The 27,163-nt window shown below is 47.5% G+C and overlaps 1 protein-coding gene across 3 annotated transcripts in view; it reads right to left on the bottom strand.

Annotated features, from left to right (window-relative positions):
- The window catches only part of LOC119965263 (protein FAM13B-like), a 212,025-nt gene that overhangs the window by 41,557 nt on the left and 143,305 nt on the right, over nt 1-27,163 (bottom strand). For all 3 annotated transcript variants that reach the window (XM_038795769.1, XM_038795770.1, XM_038795771.1), the window contains 4 exons: nt 21,931-22,147; nt 20,766-20,904; nt 20,502-20,583; nt 1,304-1,533 (listed from right to left, as the gene is read on the bottom strand). In XM_038795769.1, coding sequence (XP_038651697.1) covers nt 1,304-1,533; nt 20,502-20,583; nt 20,766-20,904; nt 21,931-22,147 — 668 coding nt within the window. The remainder of the gene's footprint in view (nt 1-1,303; nt 1,534-20,501; nt 20,584-20,765; nt 20,905-21,930; nt 22,148-27,163) is intronic.

The raw sequence follows: 27,163 nt of genomic DNA, 5'->3' as shown, positions 1-27,163 counted from the left end.
GCTTCTATATGTTTAATCTAAGACTTAAATCTCTCTAAAAAGCAAGAATAACCCTCACTCCAAAACATCCAGCTACAACTGTGCAGCCTGTACTCCATATTTAATCAATAAAAACTGCACAACTTCAAATCAAATTTTTAAAAAAGCAGTTAAAATAATTACATCAAATAGGAACAAGTGGAAGGTATTCCCGGTGAATGAGCTGGTACAGACGGCTAAATTAGGGGGATTGCCGAACTTGCTACGTTATTATTGGGTGGCAAATGTGAACAAGGTGGGAGGTGGTGGAAAGAGAGGAAAATAGTCTGGAGGAGCTCAGAGAGAGGGTATTGCTGCCGAGGGGTAGTGAGTTCAGGTATCTCCAGGTTAGGGACTTTGCACGAAAGGTCTGGAAGGCGTTCCCTGGATACCACCCTGCTGGAGCGACTGCTGCTTCTAGATGTGGGGGAATTGGGGATGTATACAAGTGGCTGGGGAGGTAGGTGGTGAAGATCAGGGAGAAATGAAAAGCGGAGTTGGGAATGGAGATTAATTGTGGAGTATGGAGTGAGGCACTGCGAAGGGTAAACAGGACTTTCTCTTGTGCAAGGATGAGCCTGATACAGTTTAAGGTGGTGCACAGGGTGCATTTGACTCAGGCGAGAATGAGTGGGTTCTTTCAGGGGTTAGCAGATGAGTGTGGGATATGTGGGCGGGGGCCAGCGAATCACGCGCACATGTTTTGGGGCTGCGAAAAATTGGGATGATTCTGGGCTGGAGTGTTTGCGGTCTTCTCCAGGATAGTGGAGGAGGGAGTGGACCTGGACCCTTTGGTGGTGATATTTGGGGTTTCAGAGAAGCCGGAGCTCATGGAGAGGAGGAAGGCCGATGTCACGGCCTTCGCCTCTCTTGATTACACGGGGACGAATGTTGCTGGAGTGGCGGTCGGCATCGCCACCTGGGGTAGCAGCATGGTTGGGTGACCTGTATGACTTCCTGCAGTTAGAGAAGATAATATACGAGTTAAGGGGCTTAGCAGGGGAGTTTGAGAAAAGGTGGGGATGTTTGTGACCGTGTTTGAGGAGCTGCTCGTCGCAGGGCAGTGGGTGATGGGGAGAGGGGTGGGGGGTGAAAAAGGAGAAAAATCTGTACAAACTGATAGTTGGGAAGTATGCTTCCTGGGGTGTTTATTTGCTGTAACCTACTTTGATACAAATTTGTAATAAAATGCATTAAAAAACTATAGGAACAAGTGGGATTCGTATCTGTTGCTCTACAAGATCAACCAAATGCTATGGACAAAAGGCTACCATCTAAAAATTACCTTGATATCCTCTGGCCAGTCTTCCTCAGATCGTTTCTCTTTAAGTCTTTTTAGGATGGTTTCTAATGTTGCTTCCTTAGATGGCTTTTTCTCCTTCTCAAATGTTTCTTTACATACATCTCTTTGCTCATGTTCCAGACAGGAACCAAAGCTCTTTGGAAGAGTATTGCTGCGTGGCCTTACAACAGGTAGAATTTCCAAATCATTTTCTGAAGTTTTGCATTTTGCTTCTGTTATGAAAGTACAAACAAAAACTGTTATATATAACCATTACTAAAATTAAATCCAGCTACAATTTATAGTGGCGGCTGATCACCTTGAACACAGTGCACATGTGCTTTGAATATAACTATTACTGATTCTGATCATGTAACTGAAGCTGTGGATGAGGTAGGTTAGCAATCCAGTAGGACTTGTAGAAAGATGTTTCTATCATAAGTTTAACTGGTTTCGTTGTATACGTGATGATTCTGAAATTCCAGGTTTTGAATAATAAAGTAAATTGCGTTTCATGTGGCGCTCACTTCAAAAATGGGGTGCAAGTTCCAGTGTTATTAAAATTTATTCTTTCACAGGATGTGGGAGTTGCTGGCAGGCCAGCATTTAACCTAGGCAGCACGGTAGCATTGTGGATAGCATAATTGCTTCACAGCTCCAGGGTCCCAGGTTCGATTCTGGCTTGGGTCACTGTCTGTGCGGAGTCTGCACATCCTCCCCGTGTGTGCGTGGGTTTCCTCCGGGTGCTCCGGTTTCCTCCCACAGTCCAAAGATGTGCAGGTTAGGTGGATTGGCCATGATAAATTGCCCTTAGTGTCCAAAATTGTCCTTAGTGTTAGGTGGGGTTACTGAGTTATGGGGATGGGGTGGAGATGTTGACCTTGGGTAGGGTGCTCTTTCCAAGAGCCGGGGCAGACTCGATGGGCCAAATGGCCTCCTTCTGCACTGTAAATTCTATGATAATCACTGTTAGGAAGGGATTTCCAGGATTTTGACCCAGTGACAGTGAAGGAAAGGCAATATAGTTCCAAGTCAGGACGGCATGTGCCTTGGAGAGGGAAGTTGCAGGTGGTGGTATTCCCATGCATATGCTGCACACATCCTTCTAGATGATGGAGGTAAGTGGGTTTATGAAGGTGCTAAGGAGCCTTAGTCAGTTCATCTTGTAGATGGTACACTGCTGTCACTGTCCATTGTGAATATTTATAATGATGACTGGGGTTCCAATCAAACTGCTTTGTCCTGGATGATGCTGGAGTGAGGTGTTGAAGACTTCAATTCCTCGGTCTTCCACAGTTTTGCTTAAAAAAACAGAAAATAAATACAGATATAACCATAATTCCAGCATTTATTTATCTTTGGATTCCTAGTATTTCTCAAGTAGGTGCTGCCCCTTGGAGTCCCAATATTATGCTATGGAATAATGCCACTGGACACTTTAAAACCAGAAGCCTAGACTAATGCTCTGGGTGCAGGGGATCAAATGCCATCATGGTGGCTCGTGGAATTTAAATTCATTAATAGAATCCAGAATTCAAAGTTAGTCTCAGTAAGGGTGACCATGAGACTATCTTTGATTGGCATAAAAATCTATCTGGTTCACATTTCCGAGTAAAATCAGCCATCCTTATCTGGTCTGTGACCTACACGTGACTGCACACCCACAGCTATGTGGTTGACTCTTAACTGCTCTGTGAAATGGTCCAGCATGACATTCAGTTCAAGGGGATGGACAACTGGCCCTGCCAGTGACACCGACATTCCATGAAAAAAAAATGAAGGAAAGAAATGCTGCCAATATCCTCCTCACCATGACTCTTCTCAACCGTTTCACTCTCTAAATGGTCATGCTGCTTCTCCGGCATCCAGTAAGAGATAAGCAGAAATTTCCTCCAACTAAATATTGGAAGACCATTATCTTCAGCCCCTGCCACAAGCTCCATTCCTCTCCCTGGAAACTGATGCTGACCCAGACTGTTTACAACCTTGATGTAATATTTGACAGAGAGATAAACTTCTAATCAAACAAGCTTACTTTTAAATTGTGTCCTCTAGTTCCAGTCTCTCCCACAGGTGGAAACATCTTTTGAGTAACCACTCTGTCAAGTCTCCTGAGTATAGTGTAGGTTTAGTAAGGTCACAACTTTCTTCTGAACTCCAACGGACACAGCCGCAGCCTGTCCAATCATTTCTCATTAGCAAAATTCCCATTCCAGGTATCAGTCAAGTGAACCAACTTTGAACTGTTTCTAACACATTTATTCCTTTCTTTAAAAAAAAGACCTAAACTATATATAGTACTCCAAATCACCTGAACAACTATAGCAAAGCATTCCTACTTTTGTATTCCACTCCCCTAAACGACAACTTTCTATTTGTCTTCCAAATCACTTACTGTTATCTGCATACTGTAGCCACCTGGGGTGGCCATGTCCCGATTTCAAAATGGACACTTACAAAAAGGGAAAATTGAACAGTGCGAAGGAAACAAGCAGGTGCAAGGTTTGCCTGTGGATTGGAACTTGCAGCTCCCAGACAAAATCGATACTACAAGCCAATAGCATAGTAATGAGCTATCTCCAGGGACAAAAGAGAAACATTTAAGCAAATCGGTACCAGGGCAGACTCCCCGGCGCCAGTGGAGACTAAAACAAAGGCAGGCCGGTGGTCATCTAGGACCCGTCCAGTCATCAAGCAACGACCCCTTTATTGGAGAGAATCAATACAAATGATTGGGACATGGTCCAATTAATTGGGGCCAAGTTCAGGTCCCGCCCAAAAGAGCACAAAGCCCCTTTGGGGTATAAAGAGGAGGCCCCAAAGACAGATCGCTGTCTTCGTCTTCACCTTCACCTTGGCTCTCAGCGACGAGAGACCCGCCAAGCAAGTCTAAGGTCAACGCACGCTACGAGATAGGCGCTCCTAGCTACTATTCTATGTCAGTTCGAAGCCAGCAGCCTCAGAATCAGACAACGGCCATTGTTCCTCTGACTGAGTGGGCATCCGAAGCTAGGTATAGGCTTTTAGTAGTAGTTGAGTGAGTAGAGTTTGTGCATGAGTAATAATTGACTATGTGTAAATAAATGTGCATTGATTTCAAACTTACTAACTGGTGTATCGAGTCTTTGAGCAGTATTCAGTTTTGAACCTTGTGGCTGTATCGAAAAGATACCTGGCGACTCTTGAGCAAACGTAATTAAAACAGAGCAAATTAAGGAGAGCATATCGAGCAACAATACCGATGTTTTGCAATTCGTGCACCAGGACACCCAGATCCCTCTACATCAATAGTTCTGAAATCTATCACGATCTAAATAATATGCTGCTTTTCTATTCCTCCTGCCAAAGTGGAAAATTCACATTTCCCACATTATACGCCCTCTGCTTAAAATTTCTGCTCACTCACTTCAACCAATCTAAATCCCTTCGTAGGCTCCTGATGTGATGGCACTGGATTGCAAAAGCAATAGGTCCTGACAATATTCCAGCAATAGTGTTAAAGGCTTATGCCCCAAAACCTGCTCTAAGTTGTTGCAGTACAGCTACAATACTGGCATCTGCCCAGCAATGTGGAAAATTGCTCAGGTATGACCTATACATCAAAAACAGCACAAATTGAAGTCGGCCAATTACCACCCCAGAAGTCTACTTTTTTTTTTTTTTTTTAATAATTTTTATTGGAATTTTTTACAGAAAATATGACAACAAACAATGAAATGCAACAAAATAACCTCATAATAACTGTAACACCCCCAAGACCGTATCAACGCACGTATCACATCCCCCCCCCCCCCCCCCACCCTCCCAAACCCAGTGAACAAGAGAACTTAAAAATAAATTTAAATTAAATAAACAAACATAGTCATCAGCTCCCCCCCCCCTTTTCTCACCGGGTTGCTGCTGCTGCTGTCCCAGTACCCGATCGTTGAGCCAGAAAGTGGAGGAAAGGTTGCCACCGCCTAAAGAACCCTTGTACCGATCCTCTCAGGGCGAATTTGACCTTCTCCAGCTTAATAAAACCCGCCATGTCATTGATCCAGGTCTCCACGCATCCTTCCATTGTAGCAAGATCCTCCGCCGGGCTACTAGGGACGCAAAGGCCAGCACACTGGCCTCTTTCGCCTCCTGCACTCCCGGCTCCACCCCAACCCCAAAAATCGCGAGTCCCCATCCTGGCCTGACCCTGGATCCTGCCACCCTTGACACCGTCCTCGCCACCCCCTTCCAGAACTCCTCCAGTGCCGGGCATGCCCAGAACATATGGGCATGGTTCGCTGGACTCCCCAAACACCTGACACACCTGTCTTCGCCCCCAAAGAACTTGCTCATCCTAGACCCGGACATGTGGGCCCGGTGCAGCACCTTGAATTGGATGAGGCTAAGCCTCGCACATGAGGAGGAAGAATTAACCCTCTCCAGGGCATCAGCCCATGTCCCGTCTTCAATCTGTTCCCCCAGTTCCCCCTCCCACTTAGCTTTCAGTTCCTCTACTGACGCCTCCTCCTTGTAGATATCAGATATCTTCCCCTCTCCGACCCAGACCCCCGAAAGCACCCTGTCGCTCACCCACCTCGCGGGAAGCGAAGGGAATCCCTCCACCTGCCGCCAAGCAAACGCCTTTACCTGCAGATACCTGAACATGTTCCCCGGGGGGGAGCCCAAATTTCTCCTCCAGCTCCCCCAGGCTCGCAAACCTCCCATCAATAAACAGGTCCCTCAGCTGTCTGATGCCCGCTCTGTGCCAACCCTGGAATCCCCCATCAATGTTCCCCAGGACGAACCGATGGTTCCCCAGAACCAGGGAGCCTCCATCGAGCCCCCCACTTCTCCCCTATGTCGCCTCCACTGCCCCCAAATCTTGAGGGTAGCCGCCACCACCGGACTCGTAGTATCCCTCGTAGGAGGGAGCGGCGCCGTTACCAGGGCCCCCAGGCTTGTATCTCCACATGCTGCCCCCTCCCCCTCCATCACCCACTTGCGCACCATCGACACATTAGCCACCCAATAATACCCCGAGAGATTGGGTAACGCCAGCCCCCCCCCCCCATCTCTACCCCGCTCCAAGAAGACCCTCTTCACCCTCGGGGTCCCATGCGCCCAAACAAAGCTCATGATGCTGCTGGTCACCCTTCTAAAAAAGGCCCTAGGGATAAAGATGGGCAAACACTGAAAAAGGAAAAAGAACCTCGGGAGAACCGTCATTTTGACAGACTGCACTCTACCCGCCAACGATAACGGCACCATGTCCCACCTTTTAAATTCCTCCTCCATCTGCTCCACCAGCCTGGTAAAATTAAGCTTATGGAGAGTCCCCCAACTCCTGGCCACCTGCACCCCCAGGTATCTGAAACTCTTCACTGCCCTCTTAAACGGGACCCTCCCAATTCCCTCCTCCTGATCACCCGGGTGTACTACAAATACCTCGCTCTTGCCTAAATTTAACTTATAGCCCGAGAAGCCCCCAAACTCCGCTAACAGCTCCATCACCCCTGGCATTCCCCCTACTGGGTCCGCCACATACAACAGCAGGTCGTCCGCATACAGCGATACCCGATGTTCCTCCCCATCCCGCACCAGACCCCTCCACCTCCCTGACTCCCTCAACGCCACAGCCAAAGGTTCAATCGCCAATGTAAAGAGCAAGGGGGACAGGGCGCACCCCTGCCTGGTCCCACGGTAGAGCCTAAAGTACTCCGATCTCCTTCCATTGGTAACTAACTCGCCATCGGAGCCATGTAGAGCAACCTCACCCATTTGATGAACCCCTCCCCGAATCCGAACCGCTCCAGCACCTCCCACAGGTACTCCCACTCAACTCTATCAAACGCTTTCTCTGCATCCAGCGCCACCACTATCTCCGCCTCCCCCTTCACCGCCGGCATCATAATAACATTTAGCAATCTCCGCACATTCGTGTTGAGCTGCCGTCCCTTGACAAATCCTATCTGATCCTCGTGTATCACCCCTGGCACACAATCCTCTATCCTGGTGGCCAGGATCTTCGCCAGCAACTTAGCGTCAACATTGAGGCGCGAGATAGGCCTGCATGATCCACACTGCAAGGGGTCCTTATCCCGCTTCAGGATCAGAGAGATCAGCGCCCGCGACATCGTCGGGGGCAAAGCCCCCCCCCCCTCCCATGCCTCATTGAAGGCTCGCACCAACAGGGGGCCGACCAGATCCGCATACTTTTTATAAAATTCCACCGGGAACCCATCCGGCCCTGGCGCCTTACTTGACTGCATTTGACCAATCCCCCTGACTAGCTGCTCCAACTCTATCGGCGCCCCCAGCCCCTCTACCAGCTCCTCTTGAACCTTTGGGAAACATAGCCTGTTCATGAAGCTCTTCATCCCCCCCTCCCCCATCGGAGGCTCCGACCGGTACAGTTCCTCGTAGAAGTCCCTAAAGACCCCATTTACTTCTTCCCCCTTCTGCACTACATTCCCACCCTTATCCGTCACTTCACCAATTTCACTAGCCGCATCTCGCCTACGGAGCTGATGCGCCAACATCCTGCTTGCCTTCTCCCCATACTCATATACCGCGCCATAAGCCCTCCTCCACTGTGTCTCCGCCTTTCTGGCGGTCAACAAGTCGAACTTGGCCTGCAAACTACGCCATTCCCCCAGCAACCCCTCCTCCAGTGCCTCCGCATATCTGCTATCCACATCCAGGAGCTCCCCCACCAGTCTCTCCCTCTCCTTCCTCCATGTCCAGGAGCTCCCCCACCAGTCTCTCCCTCTTCTTCCTCTCCCTCCTTTGCCTATGGGCCTGGATGGAGATCAGCTCCCCCCGGATCACTGCTTTCAGGGCCTCCCAGACCATCCCCACCCGGACCTCCCCCGTGTCGTTGGCATCAAGATACCCCTCAATACTTCCCCGGACCCTCCGACACACCACCGCATCAGCCAGCATCCCCACATCAAGGCGCCAGAGCGGGCGCTGGTCCCGCGCCTCCCCCATCTCCAGATCAACCCAGTGCGGAGCATGGTCTGAAATTGCTGTGGCCGAATACTCGGCATCCTGCACCTTCGGGATCAATCCCCTGCTCAGGACGAAAAAAATCTATTCGGGAATAAACCTTATGGACATGAGAGAAAAAGGAATACTCCCGTGCCCTTGGCCTCCCAAACCTCCAGGGATCCACCCCTCCCATCTGGTCCATAAACCCCCTCAGCACTTTGGCCGCCGCCGGTCTCCTACCCGTCCTTGAACTGGACCGGTCCAGTGGGGGATCCAGCACTGTGTTAAAGTCTCCCCCCATGATCAGGCCCCCTGCCTCCAGGTCCGGAATGCGGCCCAACAAGCGCCTCATGAAGCCAGCATCATCCCAATTCGGGGCATATACATTAACCAGCACCACCTTCTCTCCCTGCAGCCTACCCTTCACCATAATATATCTGCCCTCCTTGTCCGACACCACCTCAGCCGCCTCCCTCTTCCCCACCAGAATCGCCAGCCCCCGGTTCTTCGCGTCCAATCCGGAGTGAAAAATCTGCCCCACCCACCCCTTCCTCAGACGAACCTGGTCCGCCACCTTCAAGTGGGTCTCCTGGAGCATAGCCACGTCCGCCTTCAGCCCCTTCAGATGAGAAAATACCCTAGTTCTCTTAACCAGCCCATTCAGCCCCCTCACGTTCCAGGTGATCAGCCGGATCAGAGGGCAACCCGCCCACCTCCCTCGCCGGCTAGCCATAGCTTATCGATTGCTCGCCCCAGGCCAGCGCGCCCCGCCTGACCCGTTCCCCATGGCGATAACTCCTCTCCTCTTCCCCCCCCCCCCCCGGCCCACACCAGCTCCTTCCTGGCCATTCCAGCAGCAACCCGGTATCCCCCCCACCCCCCCAGGCTAGGAACCCTCCTAGCCGTGACGCACCCTTCATGGTACAGTAGTCCCCCGTTATACCGCGCTCCGCAATACCGCGGTTCGCGATATACCGCGGGGGGGGGGGGGGGGGGGGGGGGGGGTTTATGGACCCCAACTGTCAGTTGTGTCAATTTCAGCGGCCGGCTCACTTTGATCCGGAGAGGGAAGCTGCTCTCTCACTGAAACAATCAGCCGGCCGCTGAAATTGACACTGCCCGCTGCTCTCTCCCTCCAATCAGTACCCCAGCAGCCACAGCCTGTACCTCAGCAGCCACGGCCTGTACCCCAGCAGCCACGGCCTGAACCCCAGCAGCCACAGTTCCCCAGCAGCCACAGCCTGAAGCCCAGCAGCCACGGCCTGTACCCCAGGAGCCACAGCCTGAACCCCAGCTACAGAGGGGAGGGGTGATGTGAGACCATGCTGGTCTTGCAGAGGCCCGTATGACCTCCTCCTGTGTTCTCTACTCTCTCCCTCCAATCAGCCGGCAGTGTCAATTTCAGCGGCCGGCTCACTTTGATCCGGAGAAGGAAGCTGCTCTCTCACTGAAACAATCAGCCGGCCGCTGAAATTGACACTGCCGGCTGCTCTCTCCCTCCAATCAGAAACATTAAAACTTAAAAGTTGGATTGGAGGGAGAGAGCAGCGGGCAGTGTCAATTTCAGCGGCCGGCTGATTGTTTCAGTGAGAGAGCAGCTTCCCTCTCCGGATCAAAGTGAGCCGGCCGCTGAAATTGACACCGTTTTAATTAGATCCACGATGGGGGTTTTAAATTTATTTAAAAATCTATGCTAGCGCTTCCCATTGAGAGTCTACGGGGGTCTGACCTCTCCCCCCGCCCCCCGTAGACTCTCAATGGGAAGCGCTAGCATAGATTTTTAAATAAATTTAAAACCCCCATCGTGGATATCCGCGGCTCGGTTGCAACACGGCTGGCTGTCTTGGACCCCAACACCCGCGTTATAAAGGGGGACTACTGTACTTCCGTGAGTCAGCTGACTTCTGCTGACCCCGGCAGCTCCCGCCAAAACCCATCCCCTCCCGGCATGGGGTCATCCCCCTCTTGCCACACCTCCTTGGCACCGCTTCAGCGCGGGAAAGAAAACCAGTAGAGGCCACGCCCCCACCGCCAGCTCCACCCCCCCTGCCCCGCAGCGTGGGAAACCAGAGGAAAGCCCGCGCTTTCACACTGCCACACCCCACCCTTCTGACACAGCTCCCCAAAATCCAGTTTCACCCCAACCCCCAGCCACGTACAGAAGAGAACATATAAAACACAAACCCCCCCCAACATTCCCCACCTAACCCACAACCATACCAAACAGACAGACCCACCCGGAAACAGAGCAACAAGAAAACTAGCATAAAAAACACGTGTCAAAATTGCAAAACAGCAACAGCGAAAACAGCAACGGCCATAGCGTGTCCCCAGATCCTAGTTCGAGTCCAGTTTCTCCGCCTGTACAAAGGCCCACGCCTCCTCCGGGGACTCGAAGTAGTGGTGCCGGTCCTTATATGTCACCCACAGGAGCGCAGGCTGCAGCATTCCAAATTTGACCTGCCTGGCATGCAGCACCGCCTTCGTCCGGTTGAACCCGGCCCGCCGCTTAGCCACCTCCACACTCCAGTCCTGGTAGATTCGCACTACCGAATTCTCCTACTTGCTGCTCCTCTCTTTCTTGGCCCAGCGCAGCACACACTCCCGGTCGCTGAATCGATGGAACCGCACCAGCACTGCCCGCGGGGATTCATTTGTCTTGGGCCTCCTGGCCAGCACTCTGTGGGCTCCCTCAAGCTCCAGGGGCAAATGGAAGGACCCCGCTCCCATCAACGAGCTCAACATAGTGGTCACATACGACGGAAGATCTGATCCCTCCAGCCCCTCCGCCAGGCCCAGGATCCTCAAATTCTTTCGCCTCGTGCGAACGTCCAGCTCCTCCAAGCGGTCTTGCCACTTTTTGTGAAGTGCCTCGTGCAACTCCACTTTCCCCACGAGGACCACGGCCTCCTCCTCCCGCTCAGCGGCCTGCTGCTGCAACTCCCGAATGGACACCTCCTGGGCCGCCTGGGTCTCAAGCAGCCTGTTGGTAGTCGCATTCACGGAGTCCAGCAACTCAGCCTTCAGCTCCGCAAAACAGCGCAGAAGAGAAGCTTGCTGCTCCTGCGCCCACTTCCACCAGTCCTCGGGTGTTCCGCCGGCCGCCATTTTGTCCTTCTTCCCCCGCTTTGCTTGGGGAGCTGCTGCAGCCTTTTCCTTTGCCCCACTCCGGGTGAGCACCATAAATTGCGGGGAATGCTCCTCCAGACACCTTCCCCCACCGGGATTTGTCGGAACAGCGCCATTTGGGGCCCTCAAATAGGCCCAAAAGTCCTTAAGTAGCGGGAGCTGCCAAACGTGCAGCTTAGCTCCGCATCGCCGCAACTGGAAGTCCATAAGTCTACTCTTGATCATCAGGGAAGTGATGGAAGGGGTCATCAATAATACCAAGAGCCACTTACTCAGCAGTAACCTGCGCATGGATGTTCAGTTTGGGTTCCGCTAGGATCACTCAGCTCCTGACCTCATTACAGCCTTGGTTCATACATGGACAAAAGGGCTGAGCTCTAGAGGGGAGGCTAGAGTGACTGCACTCGACAACACAGGATTTGACCAAACATGGCATCAAAAAGGCCCGAGCAAAACTGGAGTCAATGGAAATCATGGTGAAAACCCTCCACTGGTTGGAGACATGCATGGCACAAAGAAAGGTTGGAGGTCAATCACCTCAGTTCCTCGTAGTGTCCTGGGCTCAACCATCTTCAGTTGTTTCATCAATGACCTTCCTTCCATCATTAGATCAGAAGGATTATTTGCTGATAACTGCACAATGTTTGGCACCATTCACGAATCCCCAGATACAACCTGAACAATATCCAAGATTGGGCTGACAAGTGGCGACTAACATTCATGTAACACAAGTGCCAGACAATGACATTCGCCAATAAGAGAGAATCAGACCATCATACCTCGATATTCAATGGCATTACTATCACTGAATAGCCCATTATCAACATCCTGGAGGTTACCACTGACCAGAAACTAAGATGGACTAGCCATATAAACACTGTGGCTACAAGAGCAGGTCAAAGGCTAGGAATCCTGCAGCGAGTAACTCACCTCCTGACTCCCCAGAGACTGTCCATCATCTACAAGGCACAAGTCAGGAGTGGAATGGAATACTCTCCCCTTGCCTGGATGAGTACAGCTCCAACAACAGAAGTAGCTCGACACCACCCAGGATAAAAAAAGCTTGTTCGATTGCCAACTCTTCCACAAACATTCAATCCCTCCAGCACTCCAATGCACCATCTACAAATTGCACTGCAGGAAGTCATCAGAGCTCCTTAGACAGAACCTTCCAAATCCACTAACATTAGCATCTAGAAGGACAAGGGCAGCAGAAACCTGAACATCACCTCAAAGTCACTCACCATCCTGACTTGGAAATATATCACTGTTCCTTCATTGTCGCTTGGTCAAAATCCTGGAAATTCCCTCCCTAACAGCACTGTGGGTGTACCTATGCCTTAGAGACTGCAATGGTTCAAGGCAGCTCACCACCACCTTCTCAAAGGCAATTAGGGATAGGAAAAAATAACAAAAACATATTGGAAAATTAAAAATAATGCATCTGTTCCTTTGAAGACCCTTGGGTGAAGTACATCAGGACCCAGAGTCTTCTCAGATTTTAATTTGAATAATTTTCTCAGTACCATTCATTTCCTTGGTGATTATAATGGTTTTAAATTCCTCCTTGCTTTCACTCCTGATTCACACTAATGAGATGTTATTTATATTCTCCACAGCAGGCTTGTCCAAACTTTTCACTCTGGATCAGAGGGGGCATATTTGCATTTTTGTCTCACTGAAGGAACTGGTGGGCAAATTGCATAAAGGTGAAATGTGGCAAAACAATGTGTGCATTTGCCCACAACTTTCTGCTCCTCAGATCATAAATCCATTTCTCGCCTTCATTTTTTGCTGCAGTAAACACAGGAAAGATATAGCCTGTGATTGGAGGAGCAGCCTCTTTCAAAATCTTGAATTGGGCCTGCCTGCATAATGAATTTATTGTCTTATCGGCTTTTGAATAGTAACTCCAGAGGCCACCGAATTGCAGCCCGTTCGTTGGACAAGTCTCATCATAGAATTTACAGTGCAGAAGGAGGCCATTAGGCCCATAGAGTCTACATCGGCCCCTGAAAGATCACCCTACCCAAGTCCCCATCTCCACCCTATCCTCATAACCCAGCAACCCCACCTAACTTTTGAACACTACAGGGCAATTTAGAGTGACCAATCCACCTAACCTGTACATCTTTGGACTGTGGGAGGAAACCCACACAAACACAGGGAGGACGTGCAGACTTCCCACAGACAGTGACCCAAGCCATGAATCGAACCAGGGTCCCTGGCGCTGTGAAGCAACAGTGCTAACCATTGTGCTACCATGCCGCCGCTACAGTGAAGACTTAAGCAAACTATCTGATTTGATTTATTGTCACATGTACCGAAGTACAGTGAAAAGTATTTTTCTGCGGCAGAGGGAACGTACATAGTAGACGAAAAGAATAAACAGGGAACATTGACAAATGGTACATCGACAAACAGAGATTGGTTACAATGCGGAACAAGGGGCCAAACAAAGCAAATACATGAGCAAGAGCAGCATAGGGCATTGTGAATAGTGCTCCTACAGAAAGAGAACAGATCAGTCTGAGAGGGGAGGGGGGGAAAGAGTTGTTGAGGAGTCCTGTAGCTGTGGAGAAAAAGTTGTTCCTATGTCTGGATGTGCGGGTCTTCAGACTTCTTTACCTTCTGCCTAATGGAAGGGTCTGGAAGAAGGCAATGCCTGGGTGGCAGGGTCTCTGACAATGCTGTCTGCCTCCCTGAGGCAGCGGGAGGAGTATACCGAATCAATGTGAGGGTGGCAAGCTTGTGTGATGTGTTGGACTGAGTTCACCACACTCTGCAGTTTCTTGCGATCTTGAACCGAGCAGTTGCCAGACCAGGCCAGATAGGATGCTCTCTATCGCACATCTGTAGAACTTTGAAAGAGTCGATGCAGACATGCCAAATTTCTTTAGCTTCTGTAGAAAGTAGAGACTGTTGGGCTTTCTTGACTGTTGCACCAATGCAAGTGGACCAGGATAGACTGTTGGTGATGGTGACCCCCAGGAACTTAAAGCTATGGACCATCTCTACTTCGGAGCCATTGATGCAGATGGGAATGTGTGTCGTGTTGCGCTTCCTGAAGTCGATGATCTGTTCCTTGGTCTTTCCGACATTTAGTGAGAGGTTGTTTTCGGTACACCATGTAACCAAGTGATTTATCTTCCTCCTGTAGTCTGATTTGTCGTTGTTTGAGATACGGCTCAACACAGTCGCATCATCCACAAACTTATAGATTGAGTTGAAGTTAAATCTTGCCACACAGTCATGTGTATATGGGGAGTATAGTAGAGGACTGAGCACACAACCTTGTGGGACCCCGGTGTTGAGGACTATTGTGAAGGAGGTGCTGTTGCCGATCCTGACAGATTGCAGTCTGTTGGTGAGGAAGTCAATGATCCAGCTGCACAGGGAGGGGTCAAGTCCAAGATTGCAGAGCTATTCCTCTACAAGTGTTCCAATTCATCTTTAGACATAGAACATACAGTGCAGATTGGCAATTCCTTATTTTTTATTATTAATTCTCCAGGCTAACACGAGAGGATCATGGCCTACTTTGCTTATTCTTTTCCTTATTTTAAAATAAAATTAAAAACCCAATTCTTTTTTTTCCAATTAAAGGGCAATTTAGCGTGGCCAGTCCACCTACCTTCCACATCTTTGGGTTGTGGAGATTAGATCAACACAGATACGGGAAGAATGTGCAAACTCCACATGGACAGTGACCCGGGGCCGGGATTGAACCCAGGTCCTCAGCGCCGTGAGGCAGCAGTGCTAACAACCATGCCAACCTTCTTTTCTTTTTCAAATACCTGTAGAAACTTACTTTTTCAAGAAATATTTCCAGCGAGTTCTCTCATTCTAATTTCTCCCACCTTATTAATCATTTAGTCATTCTTTGCTGTTGTGAACTTTCCAATCATCCAAACTGTCACGCAACTTAGCAGAATTATATACTTTTTAAAAAAAAACTTGATACCTTCTTTAACTTCCTTATTTAGGCACAGACGGTGTGTCCTTCCTTTAGAGTAGTGATTCCCAACCTGCGGTCCACAGACCACTGGTAGTCCGCAAGAGTACTGCAGGTGGTCAGTGGGGGGGGGGGGGGGGGGGGGGGGGAGAATTACAATTAAGTGTACCTCGTATGTAGAATAATCAATGGTGATTATTCGCAATGTAATTTGCTTCACAAACATCCTTGTGTAATATAATCTGCAATGTATTTGTGAGCATGCATCATAAACTATTAGAAATAGCCATGTTTGTAATACTGTTGATATACAAGTTTGACTCCAATCAGCCAAAGGCTATGTTAAAAAAATGTTTTAAATAGCTTGCGTACATTATGGCCCGTAAAAACTTTGATGATGATTTATGGTTCAAATAAAGAAAAGGTTGGGAACCACTGCTTTGAGTCTTTTTCTCACTCGAACGTATCTTTTCTGAGTACACTGCAATATCTCCTTTCATGTCTGCCACTGCATCTTTATTGACATATCTCAATTTCCCAGTTCACTTCAGCCAGCTGTGTCTTCATGCCTTTTAAAACACTAAACTAGTTTTCCCTCCACTTTTCCCTCCATCAAACCTCAACATGAAATTTCAACCATATTTTGCTCACTGCTTTCTGGACCACGATGAAGCCATGAATTAATGCTGTCTCATTGCACAATATCATATTCAGTTTAGCCTGCTCTTCAGTTGGCTCTGGAACATGTTTTAAGAAACTGTCCCGAAAACCCATCAGCTAGGCTATCTTTGCCAATGTACACAGATTGAAATCACCCATGATTATCACATTCCCTTTCTCACAAGCCCTCATTATTCTTCCCATGTACCCCATCCGACAGTGTGGTTACAACTCCCACAAATGACTTATCTTTACTTAATTTCTTATCGCTATCCAAATTGATTGCATATCTTGATCGCCAGTCATCGTTCTCCATGGTACCAATGTCATCCTTAATTAAACAGAGCTCCCGTCCACCTTTACCTAGCTTTGTTTCTTTCCTAAATGTCAAGTGCTCTTATGTAGCACATGTTGCAATACATCACTAACCCTGCCATCTTTACTGCGTTAATTCATTTTCTTAATTAAGTTAATAGACCCTACAACTCCCAATGAGCTTTGCAACTGCGAGTAAACCTTAATAACACCTTACAATTATTAATAAAGTACATGACGTTTGAAACTAAGCAAAATACTCACCAACCAATCGCATACCCGTTTCTCTGTGACATGCCACTCAGAATGCAGTCATTCCACAGGCTGAGCCGCTTCCCCAGCTCCATACTCTTTTCCCCCTTTTCTGGCACTCATTTATACCCCAAGGTCTTAGCACTCTCTCTCTCTCTCTCTCCCCTTTTTTGCTTTTTTTACTCTCAAAGGCACGTCCTGCAGCAAGTGCTGGCTGTTCTGAAGAAAGTCCCAATCACCTCTATCACTTCTGTTCTTCCTGCACTATCAATCTCACTATCTCAAGACCTCAAATTTTCACCTCATCCCATGTTTCAATCCCGACCTTCATAACCTCCACAAGCCTTACACTTTCCAAACTGATTCTCTGATTCTAGCCTTTCTGCATCACTTTTGGTAGCAACCAAGACTGCCATGCTCTTATTTCCATTATTTCTTCTGTTAAGGGCTGAAGGTGGATAAATCACCTGGACCGGCTGATGTGATTGTGGAGGCATTGGTGGTGATTTTTCAGGAATCACTGGAGGCAGAGAGGGTCCCAGAGGACTGGAAAGTGGCTTATGTAACACCACTGTTTAAGAAGGGAGGGAGGCAGAAGACATGAAATTATAAGTCGGTTAGCCTGACTTGTCATTGGTAAGATTTTAGAGTCCATTATTAAAGATGAGATGAGATCGCGGAGTACTTGAACATGAATGATAAAATAGGAATGAGTCAGCACAGCTTCGTCAAGGGAGGTCACGTTTGACAAATCTGAGAGTGTTCTTTGAGGTAACAAGGAAGTTAGACCAATGAGAATAGTGGATGTGATTTATTTAGATTTCCAGAAGGCCTTTGACAAGGTGCCGCGTAGGAGACTGTTAAATAAGTAAAGAGCCAATGGTGTTTTAGGGTAAGATTCTGGCATGGATAAAGGATTGCTGACTGGCAGAAGGCAGAGTGTGTGGATAAAGGGGCCTTTTTCAGGACAGCAGCTGGTGACAGGGGTCGGTGCTGGGATGACAACTTTTCACAAAATACATTAATGATCTGGAAGAAGGAACTGAAGGCAAGGTTGCCAAGTTTGCAGATGATACAAAGATTCGTAGAGAGACAGGTAGTATTGAGGAACCAAGGGGGCTGCAGAAGGATTTGGACAGGCTAGGAGAATGGGCAAAGAAGCGCCAGATGGAATACAATGTGGAAAAGTGTGAAGTTATGCATTTTGGAAGGAGGAATGGAAGCAGAGACTATTTTCGAAATGGGGAATTGCTTAGGAAATCTGAAGCACAAAGGGACTATGGAGCCTTTGTTCAAGATTCTCTTAAGGTTAACATGTAGGTTCAGTGGCAGTTAGGAAGGCAAATGCAATGTTAGCATTCATGTCGAGAGGGCGAGAATACAAGACCGGGGATGTACTTCTGAGGTTGCACAAGGCTCTGGTCAGACCCCATTTGGAGTATTGAGCGCAGTTTTGGGCCCCTATCGAAGGATGTGCTGGGCTTGGAAAGGGCCCAGAGGCGGTTCACCAGAATGATCCCTGGAATGAAGAGCTTGTCGTATGAGGAATGGTTGACTACTCTGGGTCTGTGCTCGTTGGTGTTTAGAAGGATGAGAGATGGGGATCTTATTGAAACTTACAGGATACTGCGAGGCCTGGATAGAGTGGACGTGGAGAGGATGTTTCCACTTGTAGGAAAAACTAGAACCAAAGGACACAATCTCAAACTAAAGGGACGATCATTTAAAACAGAGATGAGGAGGAATTTCTTCAGCCACAGGGTGGTGAACCTGTGGAACTCTTTGCTGCAGAAGACCAAAGCCTGTGGAGGCCAAATCACTGAGCGTCTTTAAGATAGAGATAGATAGGTTCTTGATTAATATGGGGATCAGGGGTTATGTGGAGAAGGCTGGAGAATGGGGATGAGAAAAATATCAGTCATGATTGAATGGCGGAGAAGACACGATGGGCTGAGTGGCCTAATTCTACTCCTATGTCTTATGGTCCTCTTCAAAGTCTATGCCTTTGATCACGCTGTCGGTCAACCCTCCTAATAGGTTCTCCTTTGGCTCAGTTTTTATTTTTGTCTGATTTTATCTGACCAAGACTTTTTTTTGCATTGAACGGAGGTATATGAATGCAACATGTTGTCCATTTACTCAAGGTGTTTGCGCTTAATTAAATTTTGTAAACTTGGAACTTCATTCGTACGGTTACAGGACATTACATTTGGTTTCTTATAAAACGACATAATCTGAATTTTTTACAGCAACACCAAAAAAGTGTTGGAAGTACATACATCGGGGGGGGGGGGGGGGGGGGGCATACTGGAGCACTGCAGCTTCACGGCACAGAGGACCCAGGCTTGATCCCCGCCCTAAGTCAGTGTGTGGAATCTGCGTGGGTCTCACCCCCAACAACCCAAAAATGTGCAGGTAGGTGGATTGGCCACGCCAAATTGGCTCTTAATTGGGGGAAAAATTGGTCACTTTAAATTTATATATAAAAAATTTAATACATATATTACACAATTTTTTTGGTTTGAAAATTGTATTGTGTAAAATGCAGGAAAGCTTGGTCTGGTTAGTTCATCAGACTGGTCTGGGTTGCAGATCAAAGGAGAAATCTTATTGTGTTGCTGGGATAGTGGCGAGGTATTCACACCTAGGATTATAGTGGTTTCTCTGAATATCTCAAGGAGAAAGGCTGTCTGGAGACATCTCAGGAGAAGGTTTGAAGTTAAGGTGTAAACTGAGAGGGGGTGAGTTAAATTATTCATGTATTTCCATGGATCAAAGAAAGGTTTGAAGGCATCTGGTCAACAAAGGAACATCTTAAAGCATCCACATGCTTTTCAGATCAAAGGTTTAAGGTTAAAGATAATTAATTTGCATTTTCACCAAAGAACAAGCCATGTGTGGCACATTGCTATGGAGATGGGCTATGGGGATGAGGAAGTATTTTTTGTTTTGGTATAGGTCTACTGTTTTCACAGTCTGTGAGGCAGTCAGCTGGACAGCAGCCAGAATAAGGTGCAGAGGGCCATCAGGCACCAGGAATATTTCTGATTTGGAGTTATTATGCAAGGATGTGAGGGAAGCTCATACTCAGGCCAAGGAAATCCAAATCAATGACTGCGTTGAAGGAAGTCTGGGGGATTCATCTAGATGAATGTCAATGTAAGAATCGCCATGGAAGATAACTAGGAAAAGGAGAAAGACAGTATAACCTTAGGAGCTGCGGCACATTTTGTTGATTCCAGGAGAATCAAGTTACCTCATGTAACTGTAATAGTAAAGAGCTTGCAGTAGAAATTGAAAGGGGTGTGGTTTAAATTACAAGTGTTCACGAGATTGTGTTAAGTTAATAGTATTGTGCTTTTTCTTTTGTCAGTAAAAGTATTTTCCTTTAAACCATGAAATTTATGTAGACTTTTCAATTGATAACTGGGAATTCAAATTTATTAACAGTTGCCAATTCCTAACAGCAGATCCACTAACAGAAAAAAAAGATGGCTACTCATGACAGCAGAGTGTCTTCTTTTTTGGGTGGATCTGAGCATCACATGAACCAAAAACAACACTGGCTAGCTGAGAGAGTTAAAGTGCTCAGACCAACCTGCCGTGTTGTTTTATATTTCAGACACAAAAAAAAAGTCATTGACCTCAGCAAAATATTTGAAGAACATTTATAGAAAGGAATGAGTCATTTTAGAGACATCAAAAGAGGCCCCAATCATGAAATCTGACATTTTGTGTTGCATTTTGTGCTTGCAATTAAAAATTGCAAACACATTTTCATTAAAATGGCAGAACTTCAATTTCAATTTTCAGGCTAGCCATTTTCAAGTTCATATTTACAATCGTAGATATCAACTTGTAAAGTTACAAGTACATACAACAAACAAGATTCATTGTGAATTTGTTAAAAAATAGGATTGTTACCTTTTAACTGCTTGCGTAATTTGACCAGTTCATTCATCCACTTCAAAACCTTTGGATTTGCTACTTTGTCACCGTGGGATGGCTTTAAAAAAAGACATTAAATGTAGCATTAACAGCAGTTAACTACTTCATTTCAACAGTTCAAAAGTAATGTCAAATTTGCCAGCAATTATATCTTGAGTTAGTGTTTATCTTCAGTGACAACCAAATACACCAACGGATACACAAAAGGTATTCATGAATATGCACTTTTAAAATGCTTGCCTTATACTTCCTCTCCTTTTCAAACTGTTCTTCAAATAACTTAATTTTCTTTTTGATGTTCTGAACTTTTTTAGTTAGCTGCAATTGAGCCTGCTCTTCCTTTTCATCATCTTTGGAATCAAATGACGATCTTCGCGGTCTTTAAAATACAATTACAACAATCAAGGAAAGCAAATGAACCATTCGTAAAACTAGAAAAAGGCATAATTTTATAAAATCTCTTGCTGAATGACTTATAAAAGGAGTTTGTTTTTAAAATTACAGGGCCAAAAATGTAAATTTACGTTAAATAGGTTAATTACATGGTTTATGAAAAATGTTTTAATGCATCACATTTATTAAACACTGCTGTTTAGGGCTTGCAATTTAACAGCTGAACCAAATTAGACAAGGTTATTTCTAAGTGAACTTTCATACTCAATGACAGTAAGGGTATTGCAATTGGCCTCAATGTACCTGGAGCTAAGGAGGTGAAATTGACTCAATATCCTGATTTGTATTTAGTTGAAATGCATGGGTCGTCATGCATTTGTAAATGAAGGCACCCACAATTGCTCAGCTCACCAAAACCTCCCGTCACGGTTCTCACATAAGTTACTTGGTGGGGGGGGCACTTTCTCCAGTGACGGGGAGGGGGGCACTTTCTCCAGTGACAGTGAAAATTTAAACCAGCATATGATTACAGTTAACAGGCCATCACCAATTAAAACTCTAACCTGAACAGAGAAGCAAGGCCACTGTCAGGACGATCCCAGCGCACATCTTTCACCCAGTTAGTCCATTAATGGGCCAAATTGACTAGCTGCCACAGTTGGATGGGTAGCCTTTGCTCCGTTGACCCCCATCTCTGACAAGGTCACTTAAGGGTAGGAAAGCATCCACAATGTGCTATTTTACAATTTTGTTCAATGACCTGTGCCCTAACCTCTGAGACCAGAAAGATTCAGAGCAATGTCTGGGGTGGGGGTTCAGCGACATACTGGGACATGTGAAATCAAAAAGTGTATTAGCCAGTTGTGATTACCCAACAGCTGAATGACATTTTCAATGTGTCTCAAGAACAGAGTAATTTAATAGAATTGGCACCTTGAAAAAGAGGGGAGAATGTGGACAATGTTTTTTTTTATATAAAGAAACCTCACCGGAACACTACAACCCATCATACCTAAAGGAAGAAAGCCCTTTCAATGTAGAGTTTACGGAATCAGACTCGTGTATAAAGCGTTGACTGTGACCAAAATTAAGGTAACGACGGCATAACATGGGCGGTGGGTCCTCTTCAAGTGGATGACTAATCAGTCTGCCTGCCTGTGGTGAGAGTTGTGCCTCTCCTAATTCATGCTCATATTCATCCTGCCACGATTTAAATGCAGGAACAGGATCTGCATGGAATAAAAGAAAACAAACTGTCAGATAAAGATAATGGCCAACTCCAAATAATTTAACAGTATCGTAACACTTCAGTAGAAAGCAAATCAACAGATTTCAAAGCATTAGAAATTCCAACAAGACTTTGTTTCTTCATTTTCATTCGAGTACCAGTTATCACAAGGAAAGAGGGATAGCAGGGCAATGTTAGCAATATACTGTTCAAAAGGAAATGCAATTCTCATTATAGTTGGCTACTCTTTAAATAAAAGCATTCATTAAAAAAACGTTTCCACCTGGCCACGGTGACACAGTGCTTAGCACTGCTGTCTCATGGCACCGAGGACCCGGGTTCAATCCCGGCCCTGGGTCACTGTCCATGTACAGTTTGCACATTCCTCTCATGTCTGCATGGGTCTCACCCCCACAACCCAAAGATGCGCAGGGTGGATGGATTGGCCACACTAAATTGCCCTTAATTGGAATTGTTTTTTAAAAAACAAGTTTCCACAATTATTTTATTGGTTCCAAAAATCTTCCAGAACAATTATGGAATAGATAATCTCCAATTTAAAAACTTAAATTTTGGCTGCCATTGTTTGAAAGGCAATGTTATAATTGCTACAAAGCAGTGCAAGCAGCACAAGAATGAGTTCTGAAGATAGGTCATTACCCAAACCATTGGTTTGACAAAAAGTGTAGTTACAGCATTTTGTATTTTTGGATTCAGGTTACTGGCATTTGCATCTTTATATTTATTTCATTCCAGTCAATGGCTTCCCTACCATTTTGGACATGTCAACTCTATTCAAGGCATAACATTGAGCAAAAATGCAGTGACCCCTAGATTTTGGTCAAACACAGAAATCCGGGGTAATTATCCTATTTTAAAACCCTTGTCGAGGCCAACTGCTGTGTATCCTAACACCAACTTGGCATGGACCAGATAATTCAGTAAAACTGCAACAAGTCATCTGCATGACTCAGCTATTCAACTATATGAATTAGGAGCTATCTTGGAAACTTCAACTTTTATTTGTCCTTCCATAGATATAAACAGGTTCACTTCAAGTGGTGCAGTGACATGGTTGGGGGGGGGGGGGAGAAACTATTCAAAAAACAGCCAGTTCAAAGTAATAATTTAACAGTAATGGCTACAAGGAGTCATACCATTGCTATAAAACATTTGCTTTAAATTAAACATTAAAAGCGATTTAATAAAAAATTGAAACAGGTTTTCTTTTCAAAAAGCCAGTTATCAAACATATCCATTTCTTTACAAGCCTTATGATAAAAAAGATAAAGTGCCTACAAACCATTTGGATATTATATTTTAATCAGTGAATTCCTTCATATTTTACACAAGATATTAACTTTCTTCATTTTTTTCTGTATCAAAATACAAACTCTTCTGATTAATTTTAGTTCTTGGTATATGCAGGAAATGTATATTCCTATGAGTATGTGGTGGATGGGGTTGTTCTCTCTCCCAGCCTTCCCTCCCGGTAAGCTGAATAATAAATGACAGTGGAACAAACACTAGCATTATAAGAGCACATTCCTATCAGTTGTTTTCCCAATACAATCCTTCAAAGTTTGGTATTTAAATGGAAACTCTCTCAACTGACTGCAGTTCCGACTGCCACTTGAGATTTTGAACCCCTCCCTCTACATTGGGGAAAATGCCTGCTAATTAAATACAAGAACTTAAGAATAAAGTAAAAACTGACCGCAAAATGGTCAGAATCAGAAATCTGTGACACAAGAGGCCATTCAGCTGAGTGTCCATGCCAGCTGACAAAAAGCCATCCAGTCTAATTGCACTTTCCAGCTCTTGGACTGTAGCCCTGAAGGTTACAGCACTTCAAGTGCACATCCAAGTAAGGAATTAGCTTGGTTACTTCAGTGATATGATATTTAGCAGTAATAAAAATCTTTATTAGCAATGGAAATGTAACATTTCCAATGGAGATATAAAACACAAGAAAAGTTACATGGTTATATAATGCTGTTAATGTTCCACGGCACTTCAAGGGAGCATTATAAAACATAATATAGCACCAAGCACTTCCGGTTGCGGCTATGCCTGGGTAGGTCGCACAGACGGCAGCTCCCGCCGATAACCGACTTTCGGGCCCTTTTAAGGAGCTCCAGCGGCATTTGGTCGACGATTCCCGGTGTGGGAAGGAAGCAGTGAGGGCCCCCCAGAACTGTATGGAGTGGACCAGGAGCGGAGCGGTCAGAAAAGTGGCTTTAGAGAAGAGAGAGAATGGGTGCAAAAAAAAAAAAAGATGGCGGCAGGCAGGGATCAGGCAGCGTGGGCCCAGTGGTCTCGGGAGCAGCAGGAGTTTTTTAAAAGCTGCTTTGCTGACTTGAAGGCGGAGATGTTGGCCCCTATGGAGGCGTTGATTGAAAGGTTGGTGGAGACCCAGAAGATGCAAGGGGCGGCGATCAAGGAGGTGCAGCAGAAGGCCTCTGACAATGAGGACGAGATTCTGGGCCTGGCGGTCAGAGTGGAAGCACACGAGGCGCTGCACAAAAAATGGCAGAAGCTGGAGGACCTGGAGAATAGGTAGAGGAGGCAGAACCTGCGGATTCTGGGTCTCTCTGAAGGCGTAAGTGGTCGGATGCTGGAGCGTATGTGGCCACGATGCGGAGTACGCTGATGGGTGTGGGGGCCTTCCAGAGTCCCCTGGAGCTGAATGGAGTGCAGAGTCCTGGCCAGGGGGCAGAGGGAGAACGAGCCGCCGAGGGCTATGGTGGTGTGGTTCCACTGCTTCACCGATAGGGAGTGAGTCCTGCGATGGGCGAAGGAGAGCAGCAGCAGGTGGGAGAATACCAAGATCGGTATTTATCAGGACTGGAGTGCAGAGCTGGCCAAGAAGCAGGCAGGATTCAACCGGGCTAAGGCGGTCTTCCAAGGGAACGTGGTGACGTGCGGGTTGTTACAGCCGGCGAGGTTGTGGGGCACATACCAGGACCGACACCACTATTTTGATACGCCGATGAGGCGTGGACTTTCATCAAAAACGAGAAGATGGACTTGAATTAATGGTTTGCAGTATGTTATGGGGGATGTTGGTGAGGGAGTGGGGGCAATGCTGGTTTAGATGGGGTTTTTCCCCGCGTTTTGTTTGGGACTGTGTGGGCCCGTGGCCCTCAGGGATTGGGGCGAGGTCGAGAGGAGCTGCGCCACAGGGGGTGGGGTCGGCCCAGGCAGGGAGCGTGGCTTTTTCCCCGTAAAATGGTGGGGGCCCCCTGATCCAGCTGATCACGTGAAACGTGAGAAGCTGGAATAGGTTGGTCAAGAGGGCCCGGGTGTTTTTGCACTTAAGGGGCTGAAGGCAGACGTTGCCAAGCTACAGGAAACACACCTGAAGATTGCGGATCAAACCAGGCTGAGGAAGGGATGGGTGGGACAGGTTTTTCACTCAGGGCTGGATGCGAAAAACGGGGGGGGGGGGGGGGGGGGGTCGCAATCCTGGTGAGTAAGCGGGTGGCATTTGAGGCAGTGGGTATTGCGGTAGATAAGGGGGGTTGATATTTTATGGTGAGTGGCAGGCTGCAGGGGGCCCGGGTGGTGCTGTGCAGTTCTGGACCCGGCACTGGATCGGTCTAGATCGAGGTCGGGTAAGAAGCCGGCAGCGGCTAAGGTCCTGAGTGGGGTCATGGACCAGATGGGGGGGGGTGTGGATCCATGGAGATTTGCCAGGCCAAGGGAGTTTTCCTTCTTCTCCAATGTACACAAGGCGTACTCGCGGATAGATTTTATTTGTGGTAAGCAGGGCGCTAATCCAGAGAGTGGAGGGGGCGGAATATTGCGATCTCGGACCATGCCCCGCACTGAGTGGACCTGGAGATGGGGGAGGAGAGAGGCCAGTGCCCGCTGTGGTGAATGGACGTGGGACTACTGGCGGACGAGGAGGTCTGTGGGCGGGTCCGGGGGTGCATCGAAAGATATGTGGAGGCCAATGATAATGGGAAGGTGTCAGTGAGTGTGGTCTGGGAGACGCTGAAGGCAGTCGCAGGGGGGAGCTAATGTCAATCAGGGCCCACAGGGAGAAGAGGGAGAAGATGGAGGGGGAGATACTGAGGGTGGATAGGAGATATGGGGAATCCCCTGAGGGGTTGCTGAAGAAGTGCCGGAGCCTCCAAACGGAGTTTAACTTGCTAACCACGGGGAAGGCTGAGGGCCAGTTGAGGAAGGTACAGGGAGCAGTGTATGAGTATGGGGAGAAGGCAAGTCGGATGTTGGCGCATCAGCTGCAGAAGAGGGAGGCAGCTAAGGAGATTGGGGGAATTAGGGATGGGGGGGGGGACACGGTGCGGAGTCCAGCTAAAATAAACGAGGTCTAAGGACTTTTATGGTAAATTGTACGAGTCAGAACCCCTGGGGGGGGGGGGGGGGGGGGGGGGGGGGGGGTGAATGCGACAGTTACTGGACCATCTGAGGTTTTCAACGGTGGAGGAAGGGCAGTTAGAGGGATTGGGGGCCCCGATTGAGATGGAGGAGCTAGTTAAGGGGTTGGGGAGTATGCAGGTGGGCAAGGCCCCGGGGCCGGATGGGTTCCCTGTTGAGTTCTATAGGAAGTTCTCGGAGCTGTTGCTGAGAACCTTTAACGAGGCTAAGGAAAATGGAACCCTTCCCCCGATGTCGCAGGCTTTGATCTCGCTTATCCTAAAGCGTGATAAGTACCCGTTGCAATGCGGCTCCTACAGGCCGATTTTGCTTCTCAATGTATATGCCAAACTGTTGGCCAAGATCCGAGCCACTAGAATTGAGGATTGTGTCCTGGGAGTGATTCATGAGGATCAGACAGGGTTTGTGAAGGGCAGGCAGCTGAATACGAATGTGCGAAGGCTCCTGAATGTGATCATGGTGCCCTCGGAGGGGGGGGGACGCAGAAGTGGTAGCGGCAATGGACGCGGAGAAGGCCTTTGATTGGGTGGAGTGGGAGCACCTTTGGGAGGTGTTAGGCAGATTCGGGTTCGGGGAGGAATTCATAGGGTGGGTCAAATTGTTGTACCAG

Source organism: Scyliorhinus canicula, chromosome 4 (assembly GCF_902713615.1).
Source record: "Scyliorhinus canicula chromosome 4, sScyCan1.1, whole genome shotgun sequence".
Taxonomy (NCBI): domain Eukaryota; kingdom Metazoa; phylum Chordata; class Chondrichthyes; order Carcharhiniformes; family Scyliorhinidae; genus Scyliorhinus; species Scyliorhinus canicula.
This window is presented reverse-complemented; position numbering and strand designations above follow the sequence as displayed.